Genomic DNA, 24,404 nt, shown 5'->3' on the forward strand with positions numbered 1-24,404 from the left:
CAAGTGATACAGAATCATTGAGGCTGAGTGCAAACAAAGACACTATGAGTGCTACACACTAACATGGGGCTGGGGGCACATGAGTGGGGAGATTTGGCAAGCAGAAGGGGGATGCTTAATGCTTTTACCACCCATTAATTTCCCCTGACAACTCCTTCCTTTTTGCTGTTTCCCCCCCTCTCTTCCTGTGTTTCTTTTAGCTGAGCTCCAAGACCAAAATTAAGTTGGGGTGGAGGAAGACCTGGAGAGGATTTGCAATGAAGACAGCAGTTAAGCTGAGTCCCATCATGCTCACCAATTCTCTTCTGCAGATACCCCTTCTTCCCATATTACTTGGCAAACGTGTTTGGGAAACACATTTCCTTTGTGGTAATGTAGTTCCATACTGAGCAGTTCCTTTGTACAGCTAAACCAGAATAGGGGTGTTCTATAGGGACAGTAGTTTCCTTTTGGGTCTCTGGAGATGGTGCCAGAATTCCAAGAAGTCCCCATCTATGGAATGCAAGTGTTCTCAATAGCCAGGAGTATTACACTATACACTCTTTAAACTTATTTATTTGCATTGGCTTTTGGGAAACAGTTATATGTCGTCGTCCCCCTTTAAAAAAAAAATTGTTTTGAAAAGTGCTCTGATATATAACGATCAACAGAAATTTAAAAATTACATATCAGCCTATTTTATATCTACAAGCCAAATATTCATGTTTGTGGAGGAAATAATATTCATAAGGAAGTTGAAACTGTTGACATATGTTGAGCTGAATTTGAATAAGTACAGGCATATGAATATGCCTGGTATGGTTTTATTTCAACAGAATTGCTTCATGTTCTATTCTGACGGTCTAAGTGATCACAAACTGCTTCTTCTATTTGAAACCAGAGCTACTATAGCATTCTCAACTAACACAAATAGAATTGGCTCAGGAACCTTAATTCTTGGGGTATTTGTCAGCATAACGGTTGAGGTTTCCCTTGTAGAAATTGTTTTTAATGTCTACATCTGTGTCAGAGAGGTTGTCAGTGCTGTATGTCAGGAAAAAAGGCTGGATGAAAAGTGTGCAGCTGCAAATATTAAAAAGGGCCAAAGGGAACCACAGAAATTAGGAAAGACAGACAAAAGGAAAGACAAACAATGATAAGGAAGCAGGAAGAAATTTATATCATGAGATCAGAGCAAAAGATGAAGGAATTTGAGGACACAATGATTTTGTGGGGTGAGAGGGGAAGCAGGGGAATTAAGAAGATTTAGTATATGTCCATCCCACATTTTAGCATAAGTCATGTAACACCCATTTAGCAATCACTCTTTCAGGGCATGAAATATGTTTTCCCTCAGTTTCAAAACGATGAGTATCTAACAATGCAAGTTGTGTTGCTAAAATATATATATATGTAGGGAGGAAATTACGAACACTTTTGTTAATATTTTTTCAAATCAAGAATCAGAACTGTTTAATTTCTTAGTTCAGAAAACAATCAGGTCTATCCACACCAAATTTGAAAGATTTGAAGGTGGGAGACTTCCTTGAAGCATGCCTGTATCATTTTATACAAATGCCAATAATTGTTAGAAGCCATTACCATATCGATTTCCACACCAGTTGCTCCTCTGACATCCACCATTACAAGGGAAAGACAAAATCAAAAACTCAACAGAGTTTCATGTTCTAGGATTATTACAATATCTTCTACAGAATCCAAAACTCTCTTCCTGTCTTCTTATACTTTATGCTGGTCTGTGATCGTAATAAAGACTGATTGATTGATCTTCCTGTCTTCTACGCATGAGATATCATGCTATGTTGTGGTTGCCAGCCACAGAGCAAAGGCAAAAAACCATCAAGCAAATGGCTGAACAATCAATGTATTTCAAAACAAAGGAAAATATTATTCTGATCTACTGTTTTAAAAAGCGACCTTAAGTGGCACAGCAGGGAAATGCTTGACTAACAAGCAGAAGGTTGCCGGTTCGAATGCTTGCTGCTACTATATCAGGCAGCAGCGATATAGAAAGATGCTGAAAGCCATCATCTCACACTGTGGGGGAGGAGGCAATGGTAAACCCCTCCTGTATTCTACCAAAGAAAACCACAGGGCTCTGTGGGCACCAGGGGTAGGAATCGACTTGACAGCACACTTTACCTTTATCTTACTGTTTAACAAGCATTAGGTTCTGGATAGGCTAAGTTTATCCCTAATTGTTTAAAAATGGTTTCGATTAGCAAAACACTGAACAAAACGTGAAGGACAAGTAAAAAGTATGACATATAGAAGTGGCACTTACTATTACTTGTTGGTTCAGGATATCCAACATTTTGTCCATTCCACCCCTTGATTTCTCCTGCCTGACAAAGATACACAAGAACAGAAGAAAATGCATAAAATAAGAAACAAATGATATTTCATGACATGTAAGCATTCATGGGCTAAGCAGAAATCTACTATGCAGTCACAACAAATTTACTCTGAATGCTCTTCAAGACTATTGTACAGGCAAACTTCATTAGACTTGGATTCATATATCCATGGTTGGGAAAAGGATACCTGACTTAGCCAAACGTGGGGTGGGGGGAGGCCGACCTTGCGTACCCAAGGTCGGAGGTGGCAGAAAATGACCGTGGAAGTCATGTCCAGCCGCCATTAATTGTTAACTGATTTTAATGTTTTTGTTTTAATTGTAAACCACCCTGAACCATACTGGAAGGGTGGTATAAAAATTGAATAAAATAAAATACATTTTGTTTCTTGGAGCTACAAAATTGGAGCACAAAAAGCTAGTTTTAGGAGAGGAGAGCTGGTCTTGTGGTAGCAAGCATGACTCGTCCCCATAGCTAAGCAGGGTCTGCCCTGGTTGCATCTGAATGGGAGACTTGATGTGTGAGCACTGCAAGATATTCCCCTCAGAGGATGAAGCCGCTCTGGGAAGAGCAGAAGGTTTCATGTTCCCTCCCTGGCTTCTCCAAGATAGGGGCTGAGAGAGATTCCTGCCTGCAACCTTGGAGAAGCCGCTCCCAGTCTGTGAAGACAAAACTGAGCTAGATAGACCAATGGTCTGACCCAGTATATGGCAGTTTCCTATGTTCCTATGTTTCCTAAAATGGCTTCTGTTAAAAAAACAAAACAAAACAAAACAGCAATTTTCAGGCATTCTGGAGCACAGCATGATGTGGAGGGAGCAGCAAGGCATGGTAAGCAGCATAGTAAGCAAGGCATGGTAAGCAGCATGGCCTTGCTTCTTACCAGGGGGAGCCCTGCGTCTTCCCCCCAATCTTGCGGAAAAGCGGCATTTTTCCTTATTTTCCTGGCGACCGGGAATTTAACCCCCAATTCTCCATTCACCCAATGCTTCAATATTCACGGTTTCCATATTTGTGGTACAACCACAGAATGAAAACCCCACAAATATTGAGATCCTCCTGTACCACAATTTGACCTACCATAAGATGGTTGAGGACAATTTTTACTATCCTTCAATAGCAGCTGTTGGCAGGATCTTACACAATAGCAGAAAGTTCTAGTCCAGAACTGAACACAAGCAACTGTTAATATCTTGATGGAGATGGATGTAGGAACTGTAAAGACTCCATCAAAGTATGAAGGGACAATCTCAGTACCAAATTTGAGCAAAAAAGAGTGAGCTCTACGAAGTCAATGAAAGCAAATGTGCTATACCACTTGACACTTCCCAAATCCAAGGTGAAGATACGGACTTGTCAGCTGAATATTACTCCAATTTGTCTGAGGAATGTCACCCCCAAGGGTTCCTTCCTCTTAAACTAAAAACTAAAGAGTGTTTGTTGTTTTTTTAAAATAAATAAATAAATAAATAAATAATAAAATTCATAGGATATATGAGATGTGGCAACATAGTGGAATCAAACTTGTGCAGTGTTCAGAAGGTCAAAGATCACATGACACTAGAGCATTAAGAGTTTCAGGGTTTTAATTGTTTTGATTGTTGTTTTTTTAAGATGTTTTAATTGTTAATTGGGGTTTATATTTATATTTCTGTCTTAATTGCTGTTGGTTGTAATGGTTTCTGTTTTAATTGTAAACCGCCCTGAGCCTTTTTGGAAGGCCAGTATAAAAATCAAATAAATTAATAAATTAATAAGAGTGACCCTCTGCATCATTATATATTTGGCCCTGCTGTAGCCTTCTGCTCTCAGCAGTACAGACACGTTTGAGACTTAAGATAACGAAGATGTTATGAAGGCATCACAAAGAACCATTTTTGCCAAAGCTTCAAACAAAAACAATCTGTGACAACAGGTTAATTGTGTCAATAATAAAAGGGAGAATCCAGACTAAATAATGACTAAGTCCCGTTGAAATTAATGGGACTTAAGTTAGTCATGACTAACTTGTTACATTGCTTTCAATGGCGTTTAGTCATTGCCCACTATCTTTATAGTACACATAAATAAAAAATAAAGCAGCATTTCCCTACAATTACAATTATCTGATTTGCAAGGAGAGATTTTTGCATATGGCTCTCCAAACTTGTTTGGGTCGCTGTAACTGGGGGTTAAATACAGACCCAACAGACTGTGGGCAGCTTTATTAGCAGCAATGGAACTGGACATATTCAGTCTTCAATCCACCAAGTACAGTGGCTGATATCCTCACTAACAATGCAGAGGCACAGCATGCCTCTGCAGAATTTAGTAATTCAGAATTGTGCGGCATGCAGAGGGTGTGTTAGGGATTTTTGTGGATCGGCTTTCCCCTCAAAGCACTCTGTGAGACCCAGAAGTGGGTCGCTGAGGAGTGTGTGGCCTTCAGTGATCTGCTTCTAAGGGGATTTGTGATCATCTCGCCCTGGGTGCATGACTCTATCTTATTAAACACTGTGGAGACACTCTTCACGCTGTGCTTCTGCACCATCAGCAAGGATGTCAGCCAGTCAGGGGCGTAACTATAATAGGGCAAGAGGAGACAGTTGTCTGGGGGCCCACTGCCTTGGGGGGCCCCCCAGAGGCAAGTCATATGACTGACTCCCCCAGCCACTCACCCGCCCGGGCTTGCTTCAGTTGTATTCATCCTCCGAAATTGATGTGAGTGTTAAGACCTGGAGCTACCAGAACAGCATGTCTTTCTTCAGTGAGTGGAGGGGGCCCATTTTAAAATCTTGTCTCTGGGCCCACTCCAACCTTGCTACGTCCCTGCAGCCAGTGTACTGAGAGAGTGCGAGGCTTTTTCCTACTGCATCTTACCTTGTCTGGATGTTCTTGAAGTGGAGAAGAAGCCTTATAGCCAAGCTGTAGCAACATAGCTTCAGCTGCATTTCTTTTTGCTATTTTCTTGTTGGGGCCTGTTCCTGTGGTAACTTCATTTGCCACTTTGACCTAGCAAAACAGAACAAAAAATATCAATCATTAAAACTTGGTCCTTTATGACAAATATCAACTAATACTGTTGGCCATTTCGCTTTGTTGCTGAGGCCCAGAGCAAGACAAGCTGGAGGACTGTTACGTTTTCCTGTATGTTTTGCATCTCCAATCACTTTGTTATGTTTCACATGCAATTCTCTGGTTTGCAGTCCTGCTTTGCAAGGAAAATTCAAACCAGTTTATTGAGTTAGATAAAATGGCAAATTATTATTTGCTTTAAACCTTTAGAGAAAACAGGAGGAAGCATGTGAACCTGCTGCTCAGTCTAGAATCATGCATATTAAACCATAGCTTGGAATCACATCTCAAACTCTCTCAAGACTTTGGTACAACAAACCGAACTACACTAGCCACCTTTCATCCTCTTCTACTCTCACCTATCTGCATGATTTCAGCTGTAAATGACAAATATTTATATACCACTTTTCAACAAAAGTTCCCAAAGAGGTTTCCATAAATAAATAAATAAATAAATAAATATGGATCCCTGTCCTCAAAGGGCTCACAATATAAAAAAGAAACACAAAATAGACACCAGCAACAGCCACTGGAGGGATGCTATGCTGGGGCTGGATAGGGCCAGTTGCTCTCTCCCTGCTCAATAAAGAGAATCACCACCTTAAAAAGGTGCCTCTTGACACAGTGAGCAGGGGACATCTGACATACCTCTGTCATATTTAAACTTCCCCTCATGAACTCAAAAATCAGTTCAGACTGTTTAGGGTTGATACTTACATTATATTCTCTATATAATGTAAGAATTATATTCATTTTTAACAGAGGCACTCTTAGAAATCACACACCTGTATATGGCAAGACTCTGGAAGGAGCTCTGGAGTTAGCAAGTCTCTTAGAGCCAAATGCATATATCTGAAGTTCTCACATTACTTTTTCATGGAGCCTGTGTGGTATAGGGGATCAAGTGTTAGACCTCGACAAAGGAAACATGGATTCAAATCCCTATTCAGCCAAGAAGATAACTGGCAACCTTGTTTAGAGGGAGCAGGGTTTACTGTCTCTCAGTCTCAGGGATGTGGGATGGAAATCTTCCCCCCCCAAAAAAGAGAGGAAATTTTCTTTTAAAAATCCCATACAATTTTTCTGTGGAAAAAAATTATGTTTCTAAATTTTCTACCTGCGCACTTAAACTTTTGAGATACAGGTGTTCCCCCCAACTGGTATAAATAGGGCAAATAACATGCCAAATCAGATCACAATCTATTGTGGACATCCGGAAAATGTGTAAAGTAATTTGAGAAAATGAGGGGGAAATTTACATAGAATCCCACCCCCGAAAAACTTCCAGAGATTTTTTCAATTCAAATTTTTCCAGAAAATCCACATCTTTGCTCAGCCTCTCAGGGTTATTATGAGGATAAAAAAGAGGGGAAAGTTTAACAGATATTGTATTTCTTCTATACAATTTTTTAGATTTTACTTTGGTAGTTGCTTGCAAAAATACTTACTACATGACAAAATGTGTAATCTTCTCATGTGAGTAACAAAATACAGATAAAAGCCAAGCAACATAATTGCACATACACTATTTTTTATTTAAAGCTTTTATCTATTATAGGGAACACAATCATAAAATACTGTATGTTCTAATTAAAATACTGTACAATAACGTCAATGTTGAAAAAAATTATAAAATTATATGAATATAGCCAAGCCCACTTCTCCATGTATGAGTTTTTTTTAAAGTAACTGTCACGAGATTAAACAAAATAAAAATTTAAAAACTATAATGAAGTGAAAATTAATTGCATGATGCATGATTTCTCTGACCTGTAAAGCTGGTTAGCTATTATTGTAACCTCTATCAAGGATTAAAGGTCTGACTACAAAGAGTGAGCTTTCTGAAATTAACTTTGGGAACAGAACACCAACTAATGTCATCAGAGGTTTCTTCTGTTTATCTAACGGTCAGCATAAGTAATAGGATCCATTTAATCACATCTAAACTTGCTCTTTGTGTGACAGATAAAAATGAACATATTATCTCTGGATACATTACTTCCACATTCAATTAAAACAAATGAAAATACAGTTTGAGTACTTTATACAAAGACATTTTACTTTGATACGTTTTTGAAGGCTGTAATAAATCTACAGGAACTTTGTCAAAGTGATACAACTTTAGTGTGAAAACTCAGAAAACAGTATCAGACGCCTTAGGGTACAAGATTTATTTATAACTATTAGAAAAAACTAAACTAAAAGCAACAAGTAGCAAGTTATTTTAATATGGTCCTCTATCAAAGTATGAGAAATTTAAATTTGTGTTTAATTCTCTCAATGAAATCAACAAAACTTAAAAGTGCTACACACCGGCCGAATCATGTACTGATTCTAACATCCTTTCAAAAGGAAAATAATATTTCACTTTATGTATAAAATAGCCAGCCTCCAACCTCCAATCTCTTTGTCATAGTCATGAACAGTTAGACAAATGGAAGGGCATTCACTTCTGAAGGCAGAAATACGAATGCAAGTAGGACAAAAGGCAGAGGACAGAAGGTTACTTCCTCCTAGGCTGTCAGGTGCTTTTCTCCCCTCCCCGACTGTGCTCTTGGCCAAACACAGCCAAAGGCATTTCCTCCCTGCACCCAGTAGCCACTGTGGCCGAGTAATCGAGGGATGGCACCAGACTGGAGAAAGATCAGGGCCATAATCAGAGCTAGTAGTAGTCCACCCTCTCCTTTGCTATCCAGCAACCTAAGACTAGCTAAACAACTGCCACCAGAGCCTTCTCCTCCCTTTCCACATATACTATGGCCAAGGCTGCCCTCCAGGTATTGGACTACAACTCCTATAATCAATGTCTACTGGCCACTGTGGCTGGGGAAGATGCGAGCTGTAACCCAACAACAGCTTGAGGGCTGAAGTGGTGCAGCCCTACACTATGACTAACAGCGCTTTTTCAAGCCCTGAAACAGAACCTGCTGTCAGTCCTCTACCTTTCAAATGGAGATGCTGAAGACTAAACCGAGAACTTCTGCAAGCAAAACATGTTTTTGACCACTGAACTATAGCTCCTTACCATACAATTTGAATAAACAAACACACTCTTGCGAATCACACTCACGTCCAAAAAACATGTGCAGATAATGTGAGGAAAAATACTAATATTTTTATTAGTATAAAAATACAGCAAAGGGTCCATTTTATTTTATTTATTTAACAGATTTTTATACTGCCCAAAATTTAAGTATCTGGGTAGTTTCCAATAAAACAAAATATATGACAACAGAAAAAGTTAAAACATTACAACAATTTAAAATTTTAAAACAATGTTAAAACTATTAAAACAGTACTAGCTGACCCCACACAGAGCATCTGTGTGCTCCTTGGGGCTGGCTGTTTCCCCCTCCCTCTCCCTCCTGCCCGGTCTCTCCTCTCCCCCCCACCTTCCTCCAGCCCCACGCTCTCTTGCCCTCCACCCTTCCCCCCAACCTGCACAGAGCCGCAGCGGGCAGCCAAAAAGGACCCCTCTGCCGTCATTCCTACTCCCAGGCACGAACAGGAAAGCCCCGCCACCCGTTTCTCTCCCACCCTGGCCTCCAACAGGCGCTGGGGCTGCGCCCCGCCACCAGTTTCCCTCCTGTCCCAGGCTGCAACAGGCATGGGGGCTTCACCCCACCACTCGTTCCCCACTCACCCCCTCCGGCACCACCCAGGCCAGTACCAGTCCGTCCCGCTGCCTCCCACTTCCCCTCCCCCGCGGCTTCTGGCCTCCTCACCCTGGCGGCTGGGCCCGCCGCCACCTCCTTGCTGCTGCTGCCTCCTGGTGCAGCCAGGTCCACCACCGCCTTCCCCCCAGCTCAGCCGCCGACTCTCCCTTACCCAGGACGGCCAAGCCTGCGTCCCGCCACCGCTGGCCAGCCAAGGCTGCCTCCTCCTCAGGCCGTTTTGTGGCCTGCTGCCACCATCCGCTGCCATTTTTTCCCCAAACTCTCACCCAAATTCCAAGACAGAGCTCTCGTGAGAGTTCCTCCACCAAATCTAGGACACGCATGCCGGCTAAGCGTATTAAATATATAGATTTAATTAAAAGCCTGGATGAACAGACACATCTTTAAAGACTTTTTTTTTTTACATTTATAACCCGCTTTTCCTCCAAGGAGCTCAAATTAAAAACATGCTTATTTTTATCCTCACAACAACTCAGTGAGGTAGGTTAGGCTGAGAGATACATGACTGGCCCAGAGTCACCCCGTGAGTTGTCAGAGATAGGGAGGCTCTTATTTCACCAGGGAGCACATTCCAAAGCTTTGGGGCAGTAGTGGAGAAGGCCCATCTCTGAGTAGCAACCAGACGAGCCTGTGGCAAATGCAGACGGACCTCTCCTGATGACAATGGGCAGAGGTGTTCATGACAAAGATGACATTCTCACAAATACCCAAGGCCCAAGCTGTTTAGGGCTTTATAGGTTATAACCAGCATCTTGTATTTTGCCCAGAAACTTATGGGCAGTCAGTGTAGCTCTTTCAGTACAGGAGTAATATGGTCTCTCCGAGATCACCCAGAGACCAACCTGGAGGCTGCATTGTGAACCAGTTTCTGGACTATGTACAAATGCAGCCCCACATAGAGTTAATTGCAGTAATCCAATCTAGAGGTTACCAGCAGACAACTTGCATTTTGGGAGATATAAAAGTGTGTTAAATAAATTAATAAGTACATACGTACGTACCACGGTTCTGAGCTCATTTATCTCAAGAAACAGAAACAGCTGATGTATCAGCCAAAGTAACAGAAGGCACTTCTGGCCATTGCCTCAACCTGGGACACAAGGGAGAGGCTTAGATCTAAAAGCACTCCCAGACTGCATAACTTCTGGGGAAATGTGACCCCATCTAGAACAGGCAGATCAAAATAATCTCCCGAGTTTTGACCCCGCATGAGTGCCTACATATCGGTGTAGTGGTTAGAGTGCTGGACTAGGACCGGGGAGACCCGAGTTCAAATCCCCATTCAGCCATACTTGCTGGGTGACTCTGAGCCAATCACTTCTCTCTCAGCCTAACCTTGTGAGGAGAAATTTAAGTATGTAGTACAGCGCTTTGGGTTCCTTGGAGGAAGAGTGGAATATAAATGTTAATAATAATAATAATGATGATGATGATGACGATGATGTTGGAACCCTGAGTAACAAGGTCCTCCTGTATGTATTTATTTTAAAGAGGGCAACAGAACTCAACTTTTTGGTTAGACTAATGGTAATAATAAAAGTCGCTAAAATCACTAGGTACCGTATAAAAGCTTGTTACTATGTTTTGCAGAATTTCTGTCCCTTTTGTTTTAAACCAGTCCCCGGAAACTTTGTTCCGCTATGATGCTTTTAATGGGTTCTTTGCAGATAAAATTTCCTTTATTCGGTCCAACTTGAACTCCACTATTTCTGCAAAGTCTATGAAGGGGGTGTCCAGCAATCCCTCTTGCAGTATTAGACTGGATCAGTTTCAATCTGTGATTCCAGAGGAAGTGGACAAGCTGCTTGGGGCAGTGTAGCCTACCACGTTCTCTGGATCCTTGCCCAACTTGGTTGCTTCTATCTAGCAGGGAGATTGTTGGAAGTGGCCTAGTTAATATCATAAATGAATTGCTGAGGGAAAGTAGGGTGCCTCCTTGTTTGAAGGAGGCAATGGTTAGACCACTTCTTAAGAAGCCGTTAGACCGCTTCTTGCTCAGCCTGATGGATGACATTTACTGCTGAATTGACAGAGGGAGTGTGACTCTGCTGGTTCTTTTGGATCTCTCGGTGGCATTCAATACTATTGACCAGGGTATCCTTCTGGGTCCTCTGGGGGAGTTGGGGATAGGGGGCACTGCTTTGCAGTGGTTCCACTCCTATCTCTCGGGTAGATTCCAGATGGTGGAGCTTGGTGAACAGTTGCTCCTCAAAACACGAGCTGTTATATGATGCCCCTCAGGGCTCCATTCTGTCACCAATGCTTTTTAGTATCTACATTAAACCACTGGGTTTCATGGAGATTTGGTGCAGGGTGCTATCAGTATGCTAATGACAACCAAATCTATTTCTCCTTTTCATCTTCATCATCAGGAAATGGCATTCATTCCCTAACTGCCTGCCTACAGGCAGTAATTGGCTAGATGAGGGATAACAAATTGAAACTGGATCCAAGCAAGATGGAGGTGCTCATTGTAGGAGTTCAGAATTTGAGGGATGAGTTAGATCTTCCTGTGCTGGATGGGGTTACACTCGCCCGGAAGGAACAGCTATGCAGCTTGGGAGTACTCTTGGACTCAGGCCTCACCATGGTATCTCAGGAGTGCTTTCTAACAGGAATACTTTCTTTGGCTGATTTGACAGCTGCATCCACTCCTTGAAGAGGATGACCTCAAAACAGAATCTGAAGGGTGAGTTAGATCTTCCTGTGTTTGATGGGGTTACACTACCCCAGAAGGAGCTGGTGCGCAGCTTGGGAGCACTCCTGGACCCAGGCCTCACCCTGGTACCTCAGGTGGAGGCCATGGCCGGGAGTGCTTTCTATCAGCTTCAGCTGATTCAACAGCTGCACCCATTCCTTGAAGAGGATGACCTCAAAACAGTGGTGCATCAGCTGGTAACCTCCCGGCTCAACTACTGCAATGCATGGGGCTGCCTTTGTACCTAGTCTGGAAATTTCAGTCAGTTCAGAATGCGGCAGCCAGATTGGTCTCTGGGGTAACCCGGAGAGACCAAATTATGCCTGTTTTGAAACAGTTACACTGGCTGCCAATATGTTTCCAGGCAAAATACAAAGTGCTGATTATTACCTTTAAAGCCCTGAACGGCTTAGGTTTGAGTTATCTTAGAGAGTGCCTTCTTCTACATGATCCTCACTGCACATTAAGGTCATCTGAGGAGGTCCGTCTCCAGTTGCCACTGGTTCGTCTGGTGGCGACACAGAGGTGGGCCTTCTCTGTAGCTGCTCCTGGGCTGTGGAATGCACTTCCGGCAGAAATTCGTAATTTGAGATCATTACTGTCCTTCAGGAGAGCCCTTAAAACCTATCTGTTTGGCCTGGCCTTCCAAGGTTTTTAAATGATTGACACACTGTTTTAAATTGTTTTAAATCACTGCCCTGATTTCCAGGGTTTTTTAGCTGTTTGAATTGTTTAATTGGTTTTATTCTGTTTTTATAGTTTGGTTTTAACTGTTAACTTGTTTTAATTGTTTTTATCATGCTGTAAACCATCCTGAGCCATTTTGGAAGGGCGGTATATAAATCTAATAAATTAACAAACAAACAAACAAATGTATTTTTAAAAAGTGTCACAATGCAAGTTCACAATCAGAAGCAATCAGAACTCCAGAAGCCTGTGCTTTTACAATTTAAACCACATTTCTTGACCTTAAGCTTAAATCTTATCTACATGTTCCACAGAAATCAATGGGACTCACTTCTGACTACATACATTAAAGACTGGGGTTTTAAAACATTTGGGTATCTGTACTCACATATGTTTTTTTTAACTGCATTAAGTTTTATCCATTAAAAAGTAACCTTTTTAACAAGGATACTGTAGATAAAGAAACACAAATAAATGAATGAAAAGGATGAAGGAATTAGTAAGGAAAACAAAAATACAATTTAAAAAACCCCAAAACCAAAGTCAATATTTTGAAACATTAAATAGGAAACCTCGATCAGTTCAAAGCTCATTAATTATGTGTGTAACTGATTGGGAACTGTTGCTCAAAGTTTATTTTGTTAATTTAATTTATTTTATTTTTATTTGGCCCTCTGAAGTTGGCCCTCTGAAGCACTTAACCTCTTTTTATGAAGCCCTCAATTAATATATACTAGCTTGAGATTATGACAGGTTCCGTTAGGGGAAGAAAATCACAGCAACAGAAGGAAAGCAGAGAAAGTTGCTGTAGAGCCCTAGCTGGTAAAATACTTATAGCTGAGGAAAAGGACACTTTCACTTCCTGCCGTTTTATCAGTCCCAGTAGTGGAAAAGCCACCCTCTAAGTACTCTTTCTTCAGTTTACTTCAAAAGCAAACAAGTCAAAGGGATTAATTAAAAATAATGGGGTTTAAATTAACACTAAGAACATTAGAGAGCATATCTTTCTGTTATAATAAATTTTCTATTTGGACAGAAAAGAAGAGGTACACTTCTGAACATAAGAATAGGAGATACCTGCATAACGAATTCCCGACGGCGAGGCATTCCCCTTTCTGAAAGAAGGAGATACTCTGGTTCCTTCTCTCTTTTGGCCTGTTGAATCTGAGCCAGACGACTAACAGGATTCATTCCTTGACCATATTCTGGACCAGTCTAAAGTAAAAACAAAAAAGAAATTAAGAAAAAAGAAGACAATTGCAAATTTCTTGAATACAATGGTTTCTTGCCAGATTGCGTTTTTACACGCACAGAGTAATCCTTGAAGTGATTCCTAGATATGTTATCTCATGAAAATGTAGCAAAAAAAAAAAGCAGCAAAGAAAGCTATGAATGAGAATGTCTACCATGTGGACATCTTGTCAACGCTGAAAATATTTGATAGTTTTAGATAAAGCAGCAAGGCAAGGCAAATAGTGCTTCTCAACTCCTAAGGACAGAGTCAAAGAATTATCACCACCCATAAATCACTTAATGGCAAGTATCAAAAAGAAACATACAAGGTAAGTGTTAATTTTAGATTCCTATATGCATACAGTATTTCTCAGTGAACCACACTATGTCAGGAGTTTCCTACAAGTATGATTCATGATAAGAGTCAGCAGAACAAACTACACAAAGGCAAGGCAGAGAGCAGAGGGTCCAGGAAGAAGGCACTACAAGCAACAGCTAAAGGAAGGTTGGGCAGATCAAGCAACAAGTGAGGTCTAAGGCAGGTGTGGTCAGGTACTCTGACTAAAGAGCTAAAGAGGAAATGAAACTGTCTAACAAGGAAGTAATCCACCATTGGTGCTTAGCAGTAACCATCCCTGACTCAGCAACTCCAGTTCCTCACGTAGCCTTTGGCTGGAACACTCCTACCAGGCTTCAAGTATGGATGTGTATGGAACCGGGCGGGCGGGGGTGGTTTCAAGGTGTGTGTGTGTGCTGCTTTAAGGGCAAGGGAGGATGCACTTATCCCTCCCGCTGCTCTTCCCCCGCCGACACTCTGGTTTTCTAAAGTCCATTGCAGTGGCAGCGTACCTCCCTGCCATCCCATTGCCCCCATTTACCAGAACTATCCGGAAGCAGGTGCATCGGATACTTCCAGATAGTTCCAGTAAACAGGGGCAATGGGGTGGTAGGAAGGTACGCTGCCGTCCCGATGGACTTTAGAAAACTGGAGCACTGGCGGGGGAAGAGCAGCGGGAGGGTTAAATGCATCCTCCCCCGCTCTTAAAGCAGCACCCCCACATTCGAACCAGCTGCCATTCGAACCGGTTCGGAAGCTCATAAAGGGCCTCCGAACCGGTTCCGTGCACATCTCTAGCTTCAAGTACTGAAGTGCCAGAACACCTTTGTATTCCATAATCTCATATACCATAATCTCATCACCTTTTAATTCTTTTTAAAGGTTAGTACCAACTCTGCCCTATAATGCATTTTGGAATGGAGAGCAATTTTTCCAAGCCATTTCTCATGCCAGCTTTCCCTACTCAGCAGAACCCCACAGATTTGCTTCAAGAGAAGCTGCTTGCTCCTAAGGCTTCACTCTATATTATTTCCAGCTCTTATATTCCGAATGATACAAACTACCCCAAACAGAGAACCACCTTCTAAAATGCTTTGTTCATGTCAATCCTCACAACAATTCTGTGAGGTTGGCAAATTTACTGGACTGTTTATGCAGAAAGGAAAGGAGACGGGTTGCAGAGATTAGCTTACCTAACATTACACAATGAGATAAGACTGAAAGGCAAGTTCCCCACTCTGCACCCCTGACCCTGGCCAGTCTATATAAAGCATCCTCATGACAAATTATGTGTAAGGAAAATGCTTACTCAGATCAGATAGCTATCAAAATAGAGAGTGGGGAAGTGTGTGCTGGGAATAACACATGAAGGGAGATTAAGGCACAAACTAATTTATCTGATGTCAGACATGTTTGGTTCATGTGCCATAACAGAAAAGAAAAATTAAAAATGAGTTATCAATGAAGACTACACACATAAGGAAGATTTCAGCACTGATCTGTAAATCAACTAAGTAAAATTTAAGCCAATTGGTCATTCAAAATGTACTGTGTTTGGCTGCTGCAAGACATTATACTATTAAATATTAAACAATACTAGAGGAAAGACTACATTCATAAACAGACAGATAGACACACACAATAAAAACAGATACAATTTAAAACAGACCTAAAAGATAATTAAGTAAAAACTGGTTAGTTTACTAATATGTAAGCCATGAATACCATTAAGACTTAGATAAAGAATACACAAATAAAATAAGAAAATGAGGGCTGTTCTTTATGTTCCAGTCAATACTTGTTTTAACAGGGGCTATCAGAAATGGGTTATAAATTATTCATATAAATTATATACACTTCCTAAACTTAAGGAAAAATTAGTACCATTAACTTTAATTGAGCTACATTGGCTTACGTCCAAGAAATCTAGGCTTAACCTTTTGTTTATCAGGCTGCCCATCAACAAATTCAGGTATGTGATTTTCTTTATTTATTAGGGCTCACAAACTGGGCATAAATTGGGTTAAAATAATCTAAATTATGAATGAGTTTGTTCTGCAATGCATTGTTGCTTCTGACTTAACAAGGTGGAGGAGAATATAACACATGGTCAAATAGGTTTAACTGCTTTACTATGTAATTATTTCCCTCCTTCTCTACCTCCAAGGAAGCCAAGTGAAGGAGGGGAGGGACACTTCCAAAGCCTATTTCAGAGATGAGAGGCTAAAGAGATTGTTTTTATGATGCTAAACCTAAGTGGTAATGTTTCACAAATTATATGGGGAATGGCATATGGCTGACTTGTGCAGCACCTGAATTAAATCAGATTTAATGCAGATGATCCTATCTCTACCCCTCTCCCCTCTTTCAGGAGAAATTTTGGATGAATACACAAATCAGGACCAGCCCATCTAGACTGAAGATCATGAATCCTTGAAGCAGCAATAAATCCACTGCCACCAGGAATAAACACTCCATTTAAGAAACTTGAGCTCTCAGGAATTTAGGAGGCTCGGAAAGAAGCTTCATTAAAGCATTGGAAAACACACTAATATCCTGTAACAGAAAAAACAATTTTGATGGATGGGTGGGTCACGATTCAACAAGCATTTACAGACATGATAATTAAAAGGCAACGATGACCTGGAACTCCAAGGGGTTCTTGAAAATCAAAGAGTGAAACCAGACAATAGTTAACAAATAAATTCAACTGAAATCTGTGGAAATGCAGCCAATTTAAGAATTGTGAATGAAATGTTTGCACTTCCTTCAAACATCCTGACTTCCAATGATGCACAAGTCTAATGGGAAGGGAAACCACTGCAACTGTGGACATGGAAGCAGTGGCTTCCACGGCCACAGCAGATTCCAACCAGCGGTTATGCAAGTTGTGTCCCTGTGGGTTCTCCCACTGAATGGAAGAATGGGAACGGAAAAAACTGCGGGGGAACTTCTTATGCAAATGCTGATTAGAAGCAGAAGTGCCGCTCAGTGTTCCCTCTAAGGCGTGCACATGTGCGCATGCTCACAAGCTTTTTGAGGTCCACTCAGTTAATTTTAGATCCCACTTAGGTTGAATCAGGAACCCCCCCCCCACCTGAATGCACGTGTGCACACACTGCTTTGATACTGCCGCCCAGAACAAAACTCATTCTGTTCACAGATGGAAAAATATTAGAGAGAACACTGGTGCCGCTCCTTCCACGTACACAGCAGCAGTGGCACCAACATCTTCCAACCCCGTTAAACACACAGTTTATGTCAGCCACTGTGTATAGCGAACAAATGACCTTTCAGAACCAAGCCAGGAAGTCCAATAAATATCATATACATATATGTATATGTTTATTGATGTATATATGTATATGTATATTTATCTCCTGATCACTTGGATATGCCCTCCTCTCTTGGAGAGACAAGGATTGCCACAGCCAATCCATCCCTTTCTTCTCAGAGTGATGATGGATAGGGAAGACTAGTTCCCCATGAAGCTAGAGTTGCCATATGGCTAATAATAGCAAGAGATAATAATAGCATGGCAAATAACAACAGTCTTAAGCCTTTCATTGCCACAGAGCAGCAACAACCAGGAGATCCTCAGTTCCCCATCCTCCACACCAAGAGGATGGCAGTCTGGCAGCACTGGATGCACAATGGACCAAAACATCTTAAGTGGGAGCACTTGGCCAATACAAAATATTTATTACACTCCTGAAAGTATAGAAAGATACAAGTAGTGAACTGATAACACTGCGACTGAAGCAAAATCTTATGCTCGGCAGTGAAAAAGCAGGAACGTCAGCTAGCTTCCTGTTGGGACTACTAGTGGTCCTAGACTACTACTGGAAGAGCGTGAGAAAGAAGCCTGCCCCTCCACATCAGAACACTCCAACAAGAAGAGTGTTGGGCAGGGGTTCCCAACCTGTGGTACTCAAGATGTTGTGGAACTAAAACTCCCATCACCCCCAGCTACAATTATTGTGGCTGGGAATTATGGGATTTGTAGTTCAGCAACATCTAGAGGAGTATCACAGGTTGGAAACCCCTGGTGTAGGTCAACTGGAGATGTGGATGGAGGAGATGGTTACTGGCTGCATGGCTCAAGAATCCCACATTCACCGGTTTTCCACCAGAAATACAAAGGTTCATACAGAAAGGATTTTATTTAATTTATTTATTTATCCATCCATCCATCCGATTTCTATACTGCCCTTCCAAAAATGGCTCAGGACACAGAGAAATAAATAAATAAAATGGATCCCTGTCCCCAAAGGGCTCACAATCTAAAAAGCAATATAAGATAGACACCAGCAACAGTCACTGGAAGTACTGTGCTGGGGGTAGATAGGGCGAGTTACTCTTCACCTGCTAAATAAAAGAGAATCACCACATTAAAAGGTGCCTCTTTGCCAAGTTAGCAGGGGGTTTTAGGCACCGAATTAGGCATTTGATGCAGACACGGCTCTGAGAATACAGGTTGTCAAGAAATATACACAAGGTAGCAGGTGCAATTTGCAATGTAAAATCAATCAGTGAGAAAGGGGAGCTTAACCCTACTGCTGCTTTTACTCCAAACCCACTCCCTGTAGCTGATTTTCTCCATGAAACAGTGTCACAGGGTTTGCAAAGGGGAAATGGCAGGTGGGGAAGAAGAGTTAAACATCCCTTCCACCTGCCGCTTCACCAAACTGCCCCCAACTGCTTTGTAACTGTTCGTAGCAGTGTTCCCTCTAAGGCGTGTGCGTGTGCTCACAAGTTTTTTGATGTCTGCTCAGTTAATTTTAGATCCCACTCAGGTTGAATCAGGAAGGCCCCATTCTGAATGCAGATGCACACACACTGCCTTGATACTGCCACCCAGAACAAAAATCATTCCGCGCACAGATGAAAAAAATTAGTGGGAACACTGGTTTGGAGCCAAGCTCGGATCCAAGCCTGGGCTACCACCGAGTGCCTGATTTAGCCCTTGGAGTTCACTTTTCAAGCACTGTTTTGTATCCAGACTGGTTCGGCAGTGTTAGTAAGATGGCAAGACTACAGCTAGCTTTACTTTTCTGTGATCCAAAGAGTATTGCTCAGCTTTGTCTATAAACTTTATGAGCCCATAATAATCTAACTGGATGCAGCTGGATTGCTTTGTCTCCGCACTAGACATCTTTTAAAAAAAGGTAACGGCAAAAATAGAACAAACAAAACTACTCATCAAATGGGAGTCATAAAAGCAGCAAAAGCAACTGGAGAGCCTTTATGCTAAGCTTGCTGTCCTTTTGTAAGAACACTCTGGTGATATAGGCTCTCTCAGGAAGGAACAGGGCTAGCAGGATCAGTAGACACCATATTTCTATAAAGCACACGTAACTTCATCATAACTAGCTTTCTTTTACCTATCTTTGTTTACAGCACATAAGTGAAAAAGGTTATATTTTTAAGGCCATTCCCACAATTTTTTTTAAAAAAATAAAATAACAGAACAGCTTATAGTGTATAATATTGATGTTTGTCTTTAGTAACATCCTAATTAAAAACCTAATAATGATGTTTGGACTCCTGTTTATGCTAAGACATTATTATTTGGCAATTGCGACTATTACGCAATGGCCAGCATCCAGATTAGCATCTCTCAAACTTCAAGGACATACTTCTGGGGGCCCAGAGGGATAAAGAGTGAAGGCATGATCAGCTAAAAGTGCCCATGCAGTGACAAGATAGGGAAAGATCCCCTTGCAGTAGACTATTGTATCCCAAGGATGGAAAATTTAGTGTCTGTGTCAGGATCTCAGCCATGAAATGTAGTGTAATGCCAGGCTGGGTGTAGAAGGCACAGGGCAGCCATCTTGTTTGAGAGTTAGTGGCTTATAAAAAGCATTCTCTCTCCCTGTCATCTCTGCTGAGATCCTTGTTTTAGTTAGTGATAAAATTAGCTGCATTGCCTTATCAGTGTTCTGAGTGAGAAACTTGGTCATTATATCATCCTTCTCTGGACACCTGCGTTTACTAATGCTTTGCTCATGCATGCCCATTTGCCAGCCAGCTGAGTTTATTTGTAATCAACTATAAAACGCAGCCCCTTTTGTAGTGCTAATTGGATATCACCGAAGGACTAGTGCACACAGTGCCATGGACCTCGCTGGAGCCACATCCCCTACTGCAACAGGATCCCCGGTAGTGCGTGTTTCACGGGATGTAAGCCTTTTATCCCTTTATCTTTCTCTGATTAAAATGATATCTATTCACCTTCCATCTGTGTGTCTCTCTCTCCATCTTGGACCCAGGAAAGAACCCACATGCCTGACACAACAGCCCTGGTTGTGTGAAGGAGAGTTCCTCTCAGAGGACTACTAGTTTGGGTGTTAACCAATATATTCTAGTAAGAAAATGAACATTTCTCAGGGCTCAATCACATGGTACACAGCAGTCACAGAAAAAGGTTCTTTGTAACGGAGATGTGTGTGGGGGGGTACTTAACCCCTCCCTGTCACATGCTGTTTCCCCAGAACCCCTTCCCTTCCCAGTGCTACTTCTCCCTTTTCATAGGGTTCCAGGCCTGTCTGCAAGGTAAACACAGTTCCAGAACACTGGCAGAGGTAAAAGGAATAGGGGAAATTTCAGAGAAAAATCAGCTGGCAGAAAAAGAGTAAGCATCCCCTTTCCCCCACTCCCTTCTTAGCTGCCAAAGCACTTTGCAAACCCAGGCCCAAACAATGACAGGACACAGGTTGTTGGAAAAAACGAGGGCCACTTTACTGAATATTTACAAAACCTGCAACAAGGAATCTTAGCTAAAGTGCAGGTAACCCCTATGTGGGTCAATCCCTTAGGAGCTATGCCCACAGAAGGGCGGAGGACTGGGCTTTGATTTGGCTCGGTACCCAGTCCAAACCTCTTCTCTACCATGAGGTTACCCCATTTGAGGGGATGCATGCCAGCCCACCTCAACCCAGGTCGAAAGGCACTGAGCCGTGTTTGCTTGCATGCATCCAAGTGGGAGTGGATCCAGCCTGAGAGTCGCGAGATCACCAAGCCTTCTTCCATGTTCCCACTCACAATAACGGCCCTTCAGCCCAACATCAATGTAAATTAACCTACCCTGACCCGCACTCATCAGCAAAGTGACCAATTAACCCCTGGGTTAAGTAGGCGAAAAAAGGCCCCAACATTAGCCAATCAGTTGAGACCCAAAAAATTCCTACTTGGCCCCAGTGGCGACTAGAATATCCTTTACTGAGTCCAGGAGAGGCGGAATGGTGCCTGCCCATAGAGCAACTGAAAGACAGAGCAACAGAGCCAATTGCTTATGCAGCCGTTCCTTGCACGTGATTGGTCCGCCGGTGTCATGTACTAGGGGACTAAAATGGCAGCCCGCGTGCCTGTCTCCCGGGCGAGGCCCACAACTCTGCCCCCCATTTATCCCATATCCCTGCTAACACAGTGAAAGGGGTGGGGAGCGGCTTTCCCCAAAAGCTGTTTTGCATCGAAAAAGGGCTACCTGGCGAATATTAATGTGAATAAAATAATTATGTCTATTTGAAAAAGAACTACAGGTTTATTTGCCACTGCTTTCACTATTCACAGAATGCCTACCAGGAGAGAGAGAGAGTGAAAGAACCATATATTTTCCCATCAATTTGAGCAAAGGTTTCTCTCAGATTTAGACATGATGTACCTTCCTAAGAAAGTATGAAAACTTTCCAAGCTTTCCTATGTAGGCCAAAGATAGACAGTTCACAAGACAGCACCCAGTCTAGCCGACAAGAAAGCAGTTCAAAGAAAAGGGGAGACTATATGGCTCCAGGAAAGCTGACTGACTGTGGAAAACAGCAGGTTGTTCCACTGACCTCCTGGCAGCAGGCTCTTACAATCAACACAAGGTGTGGAGCACAGAAACTCCACCTATCAAGTTCAGAATCTGGGCTACAGGACTGTAGACATGCCTACCACCAAACCCACAAAATAAATGGGCAAGAGGGAGATTTTTTTAAAACCAATTTTGAATCTTTCCCTCAAATCTCCATAGGATCCTATGGGCTTGCAGGGGTTGGGGAAAGGTTCACAATTTGTTAAACAATTGTCTGCTTTCCAATTCCTTTTGTGGGTTGGCGGTAGGTAGCACTCATCATGCCCAATGACAGAACTCACTTTGCTGTCCCTAGGAACTACCCATTGGGAACAATGGGGTGTTTTGAGTTTCCCCATTGTTTTCTATGGCCAAAGCAAGCTGCACTCACAGAGTTCACACAAATTTTGCATTGCAATTTGCAATGCATTTTGCAACCCTGTCTTGAAAAACATTGCAGAAGCACACAGTAAAAGAGAATCTGTCCTTCCCAACACAGAACACACATTTCAAACACAGTCCAAATATGGCCAAAAAAGATTCACTGACTCAGAATTCACGGCAGTAACTAGTGGTGTGCACGGAACCACGCGGCGCGGTCCGGCACTGAGGGGGGGTCTACCTTTAAGGGCGGGGGGGTTGAACTTACCCCGCCCGCCGCACTTCCCCCTCCGGCGCTGCGTTTTAGATTGAAGTTTTTGGAGCGGCGTTCCTTCCCGCCGCCCCTGCCCCCGTCGTTGCCCGGAAGTCGCAGTAATACGAGCGCGCATGTGTGCGTCGCGGCGCGCGTGCCTGTCGCTGCCGCACGCGCCGCATACAAGGAGACAATAGGGGATGCAAAAAGAGAGTGTGAAGAGCATATTGCTAGTAGTGTCAAAAGAACAACAAAATTTTCTTTAACTATATCAGCAGCAGAAAACCTGCTAGGGAGGGGGTTGGACTCTTAGATGATGAGGAGGTGAGGGGATTATTAAAGAGGATAAGGAGATTGCAAAGAAGCTGAATGAGTTCTTCACATCTGTCTTCATGGCAGAGAAAACTAACCATATACCTTCTCTGGAACTGAGCTTTTCAGGCTTGGAGGCTGAAGAACTGGGCCAATTTGAGGTGACGAGAGAAGAGGTTTTAAAATGTCTTGAAAAACTAAAAGTTAACAGATCGCCAGGGCCAGATAGCATCCACCCAAGAGTTCTAAAGAAACTGAAATGTGAAATTGCTGACTTCCTAGTAAAATTATGTAACTTGCCCCTACAATCAGGCTCTGTACCAGAGGATTGGAAAGTAGCTAATGTAACTCCAGTTTTCAAGAAGGGATCCAGGGGGGTTCGGGAAATTACAGGCCGGTTAGCTTAACTTCTATGCCAGGTAAATTCATGGAAAGCATAATTAAGGACAAAAACATGCATGGCTTCTGTAAGCTCAAGTCTTGCCTCACTAACCTTTTGGAGCTCTTTGAGAGTATCAATAGGCATGTGTATAAAGGTGATCTGGTTGACATAGTATACTTGGATTTCCAAAAAGCTTTTGACAAAGTTCCCCACCAACAGCTCTTGAGTAGACTTAGCAGTCATGGTATAAGGGACAGGTTCATGTGTGGATTGGTAACTGATTGAAGGACAGGAAACAGAGGGTGGGAATAAATGGGCAGTTTTCACAAGTGGGGGGAAGTCCCCCAAGGAACTGTCCAGGGACTAGTGCTCTTTAATTTGTTCATAAACGATCTAGAAGTTGGGGTAACCAGCAGCCAAATTTGCAGATGACACTAAGCTATTTAAGGTAGTGAAATCCAAGAGATTGTGAGGAACTCCAAAAAGATCTCTCCAAACTCTGGGAGTGAGCAACAAAATGGCAAATGTGGTTCATTGTAAGCAAGTCTAAAGTGATGTATATTGGGGCAAAAACCTCTAACTTCACATATACACTGATGAGATCTGAGCTGTCAGTGACTAACCATGCGGTGGACAGCTCATTGAAAGTGTTGACTCAGTGCATGGCAGATGTGAAAAAGGCAAATTCCAGGCAAGGGATCATTAGGAAGAGAATTGAAAATAAAAATGCTAGTATTATAATGCCCTTATACTAATATTGTGCAACTACATTTGGAGTACTGAGTGTAGTTCTGGTCACCATATCTTAAGGAGGATTTTGAAGAACAAGAAAAGGTTCAGAAGAGGGTAACCAAAATGATCAAGGGCCTGGAGCACCTTCCTTATCAGGCAAGGCTACAGCATTGGGGGCTCTTTAGTTTGAAAGAGAAGCAACTAGAGCAAAGTCAGCCACATTTTTTTTACTTAGTACACCTTGCAATGTAGATTGCACAGCAAACCAGAGCAGTGAGTGAAGCACATATTAGCCTCAAGGCCAGACATGGAGTTTATCACATGAATCACCAGAAAATATTACAACACATACACACAGAGCTGCAACTGTCCATTTCTCACCACAACACTATCTCACAAACAAAACAAAGCACAACTCAAGGAAGGAAGGCTTCCTTCCTAGAGCTCCCTTTGTCAATCTGAAATCC

The 24,404-nt window shown here is 42.3% G+C and overlaps 1 protein-coding gene across 3 annotated transcripts in view; it reads right to left on the minus strand.

The window, feature by feature from the left end:
* STAU2 (staufen double-stranded RNA binding protein 2) overlaps positions 1-24,404 on the minus strand; it is a 229,865-nt gene that overhangs the window by 132,954 nt on the left and 72,507 nt on the right. For all 3 annotated transcript variants that reach the window (XM_053244517.1, XM_053244520.1, XM_053244519.1), the window contains exons 9-11: positions 13,551-13,688; positions 5,217-5,348; positions 2,285-2,345 (exon numbers count right to left, since the gene is read on the minus strand). In XM_053244517.1, coding sequence (XP_053100492.1) covers positions 2,285-2,345; positions 5,217-5,348; positions 13,551-13,688 — 331 coding nt within the window. The remainder of the gene's footprint in view (positions 1-2,284; positions 2,346-5,216; positions 5,349-13,550; positions 13,689-24,404) is intronic.

The sequence above is a fragment of the Hemicordylus capensis genome, chromosome 4, assembly GCF_027244095.1.
Source record: "Hemicordylus capensis ecotype Gifberg chromosome 4, rHemCap1.1.pri, whole genome shotgun sequence".
NCBI lineage: Eukaryota > Metazoa > Chordata > Lepidosauria > Squamata > Cordylidae > Hemicordylus > Hemicordylus capensis.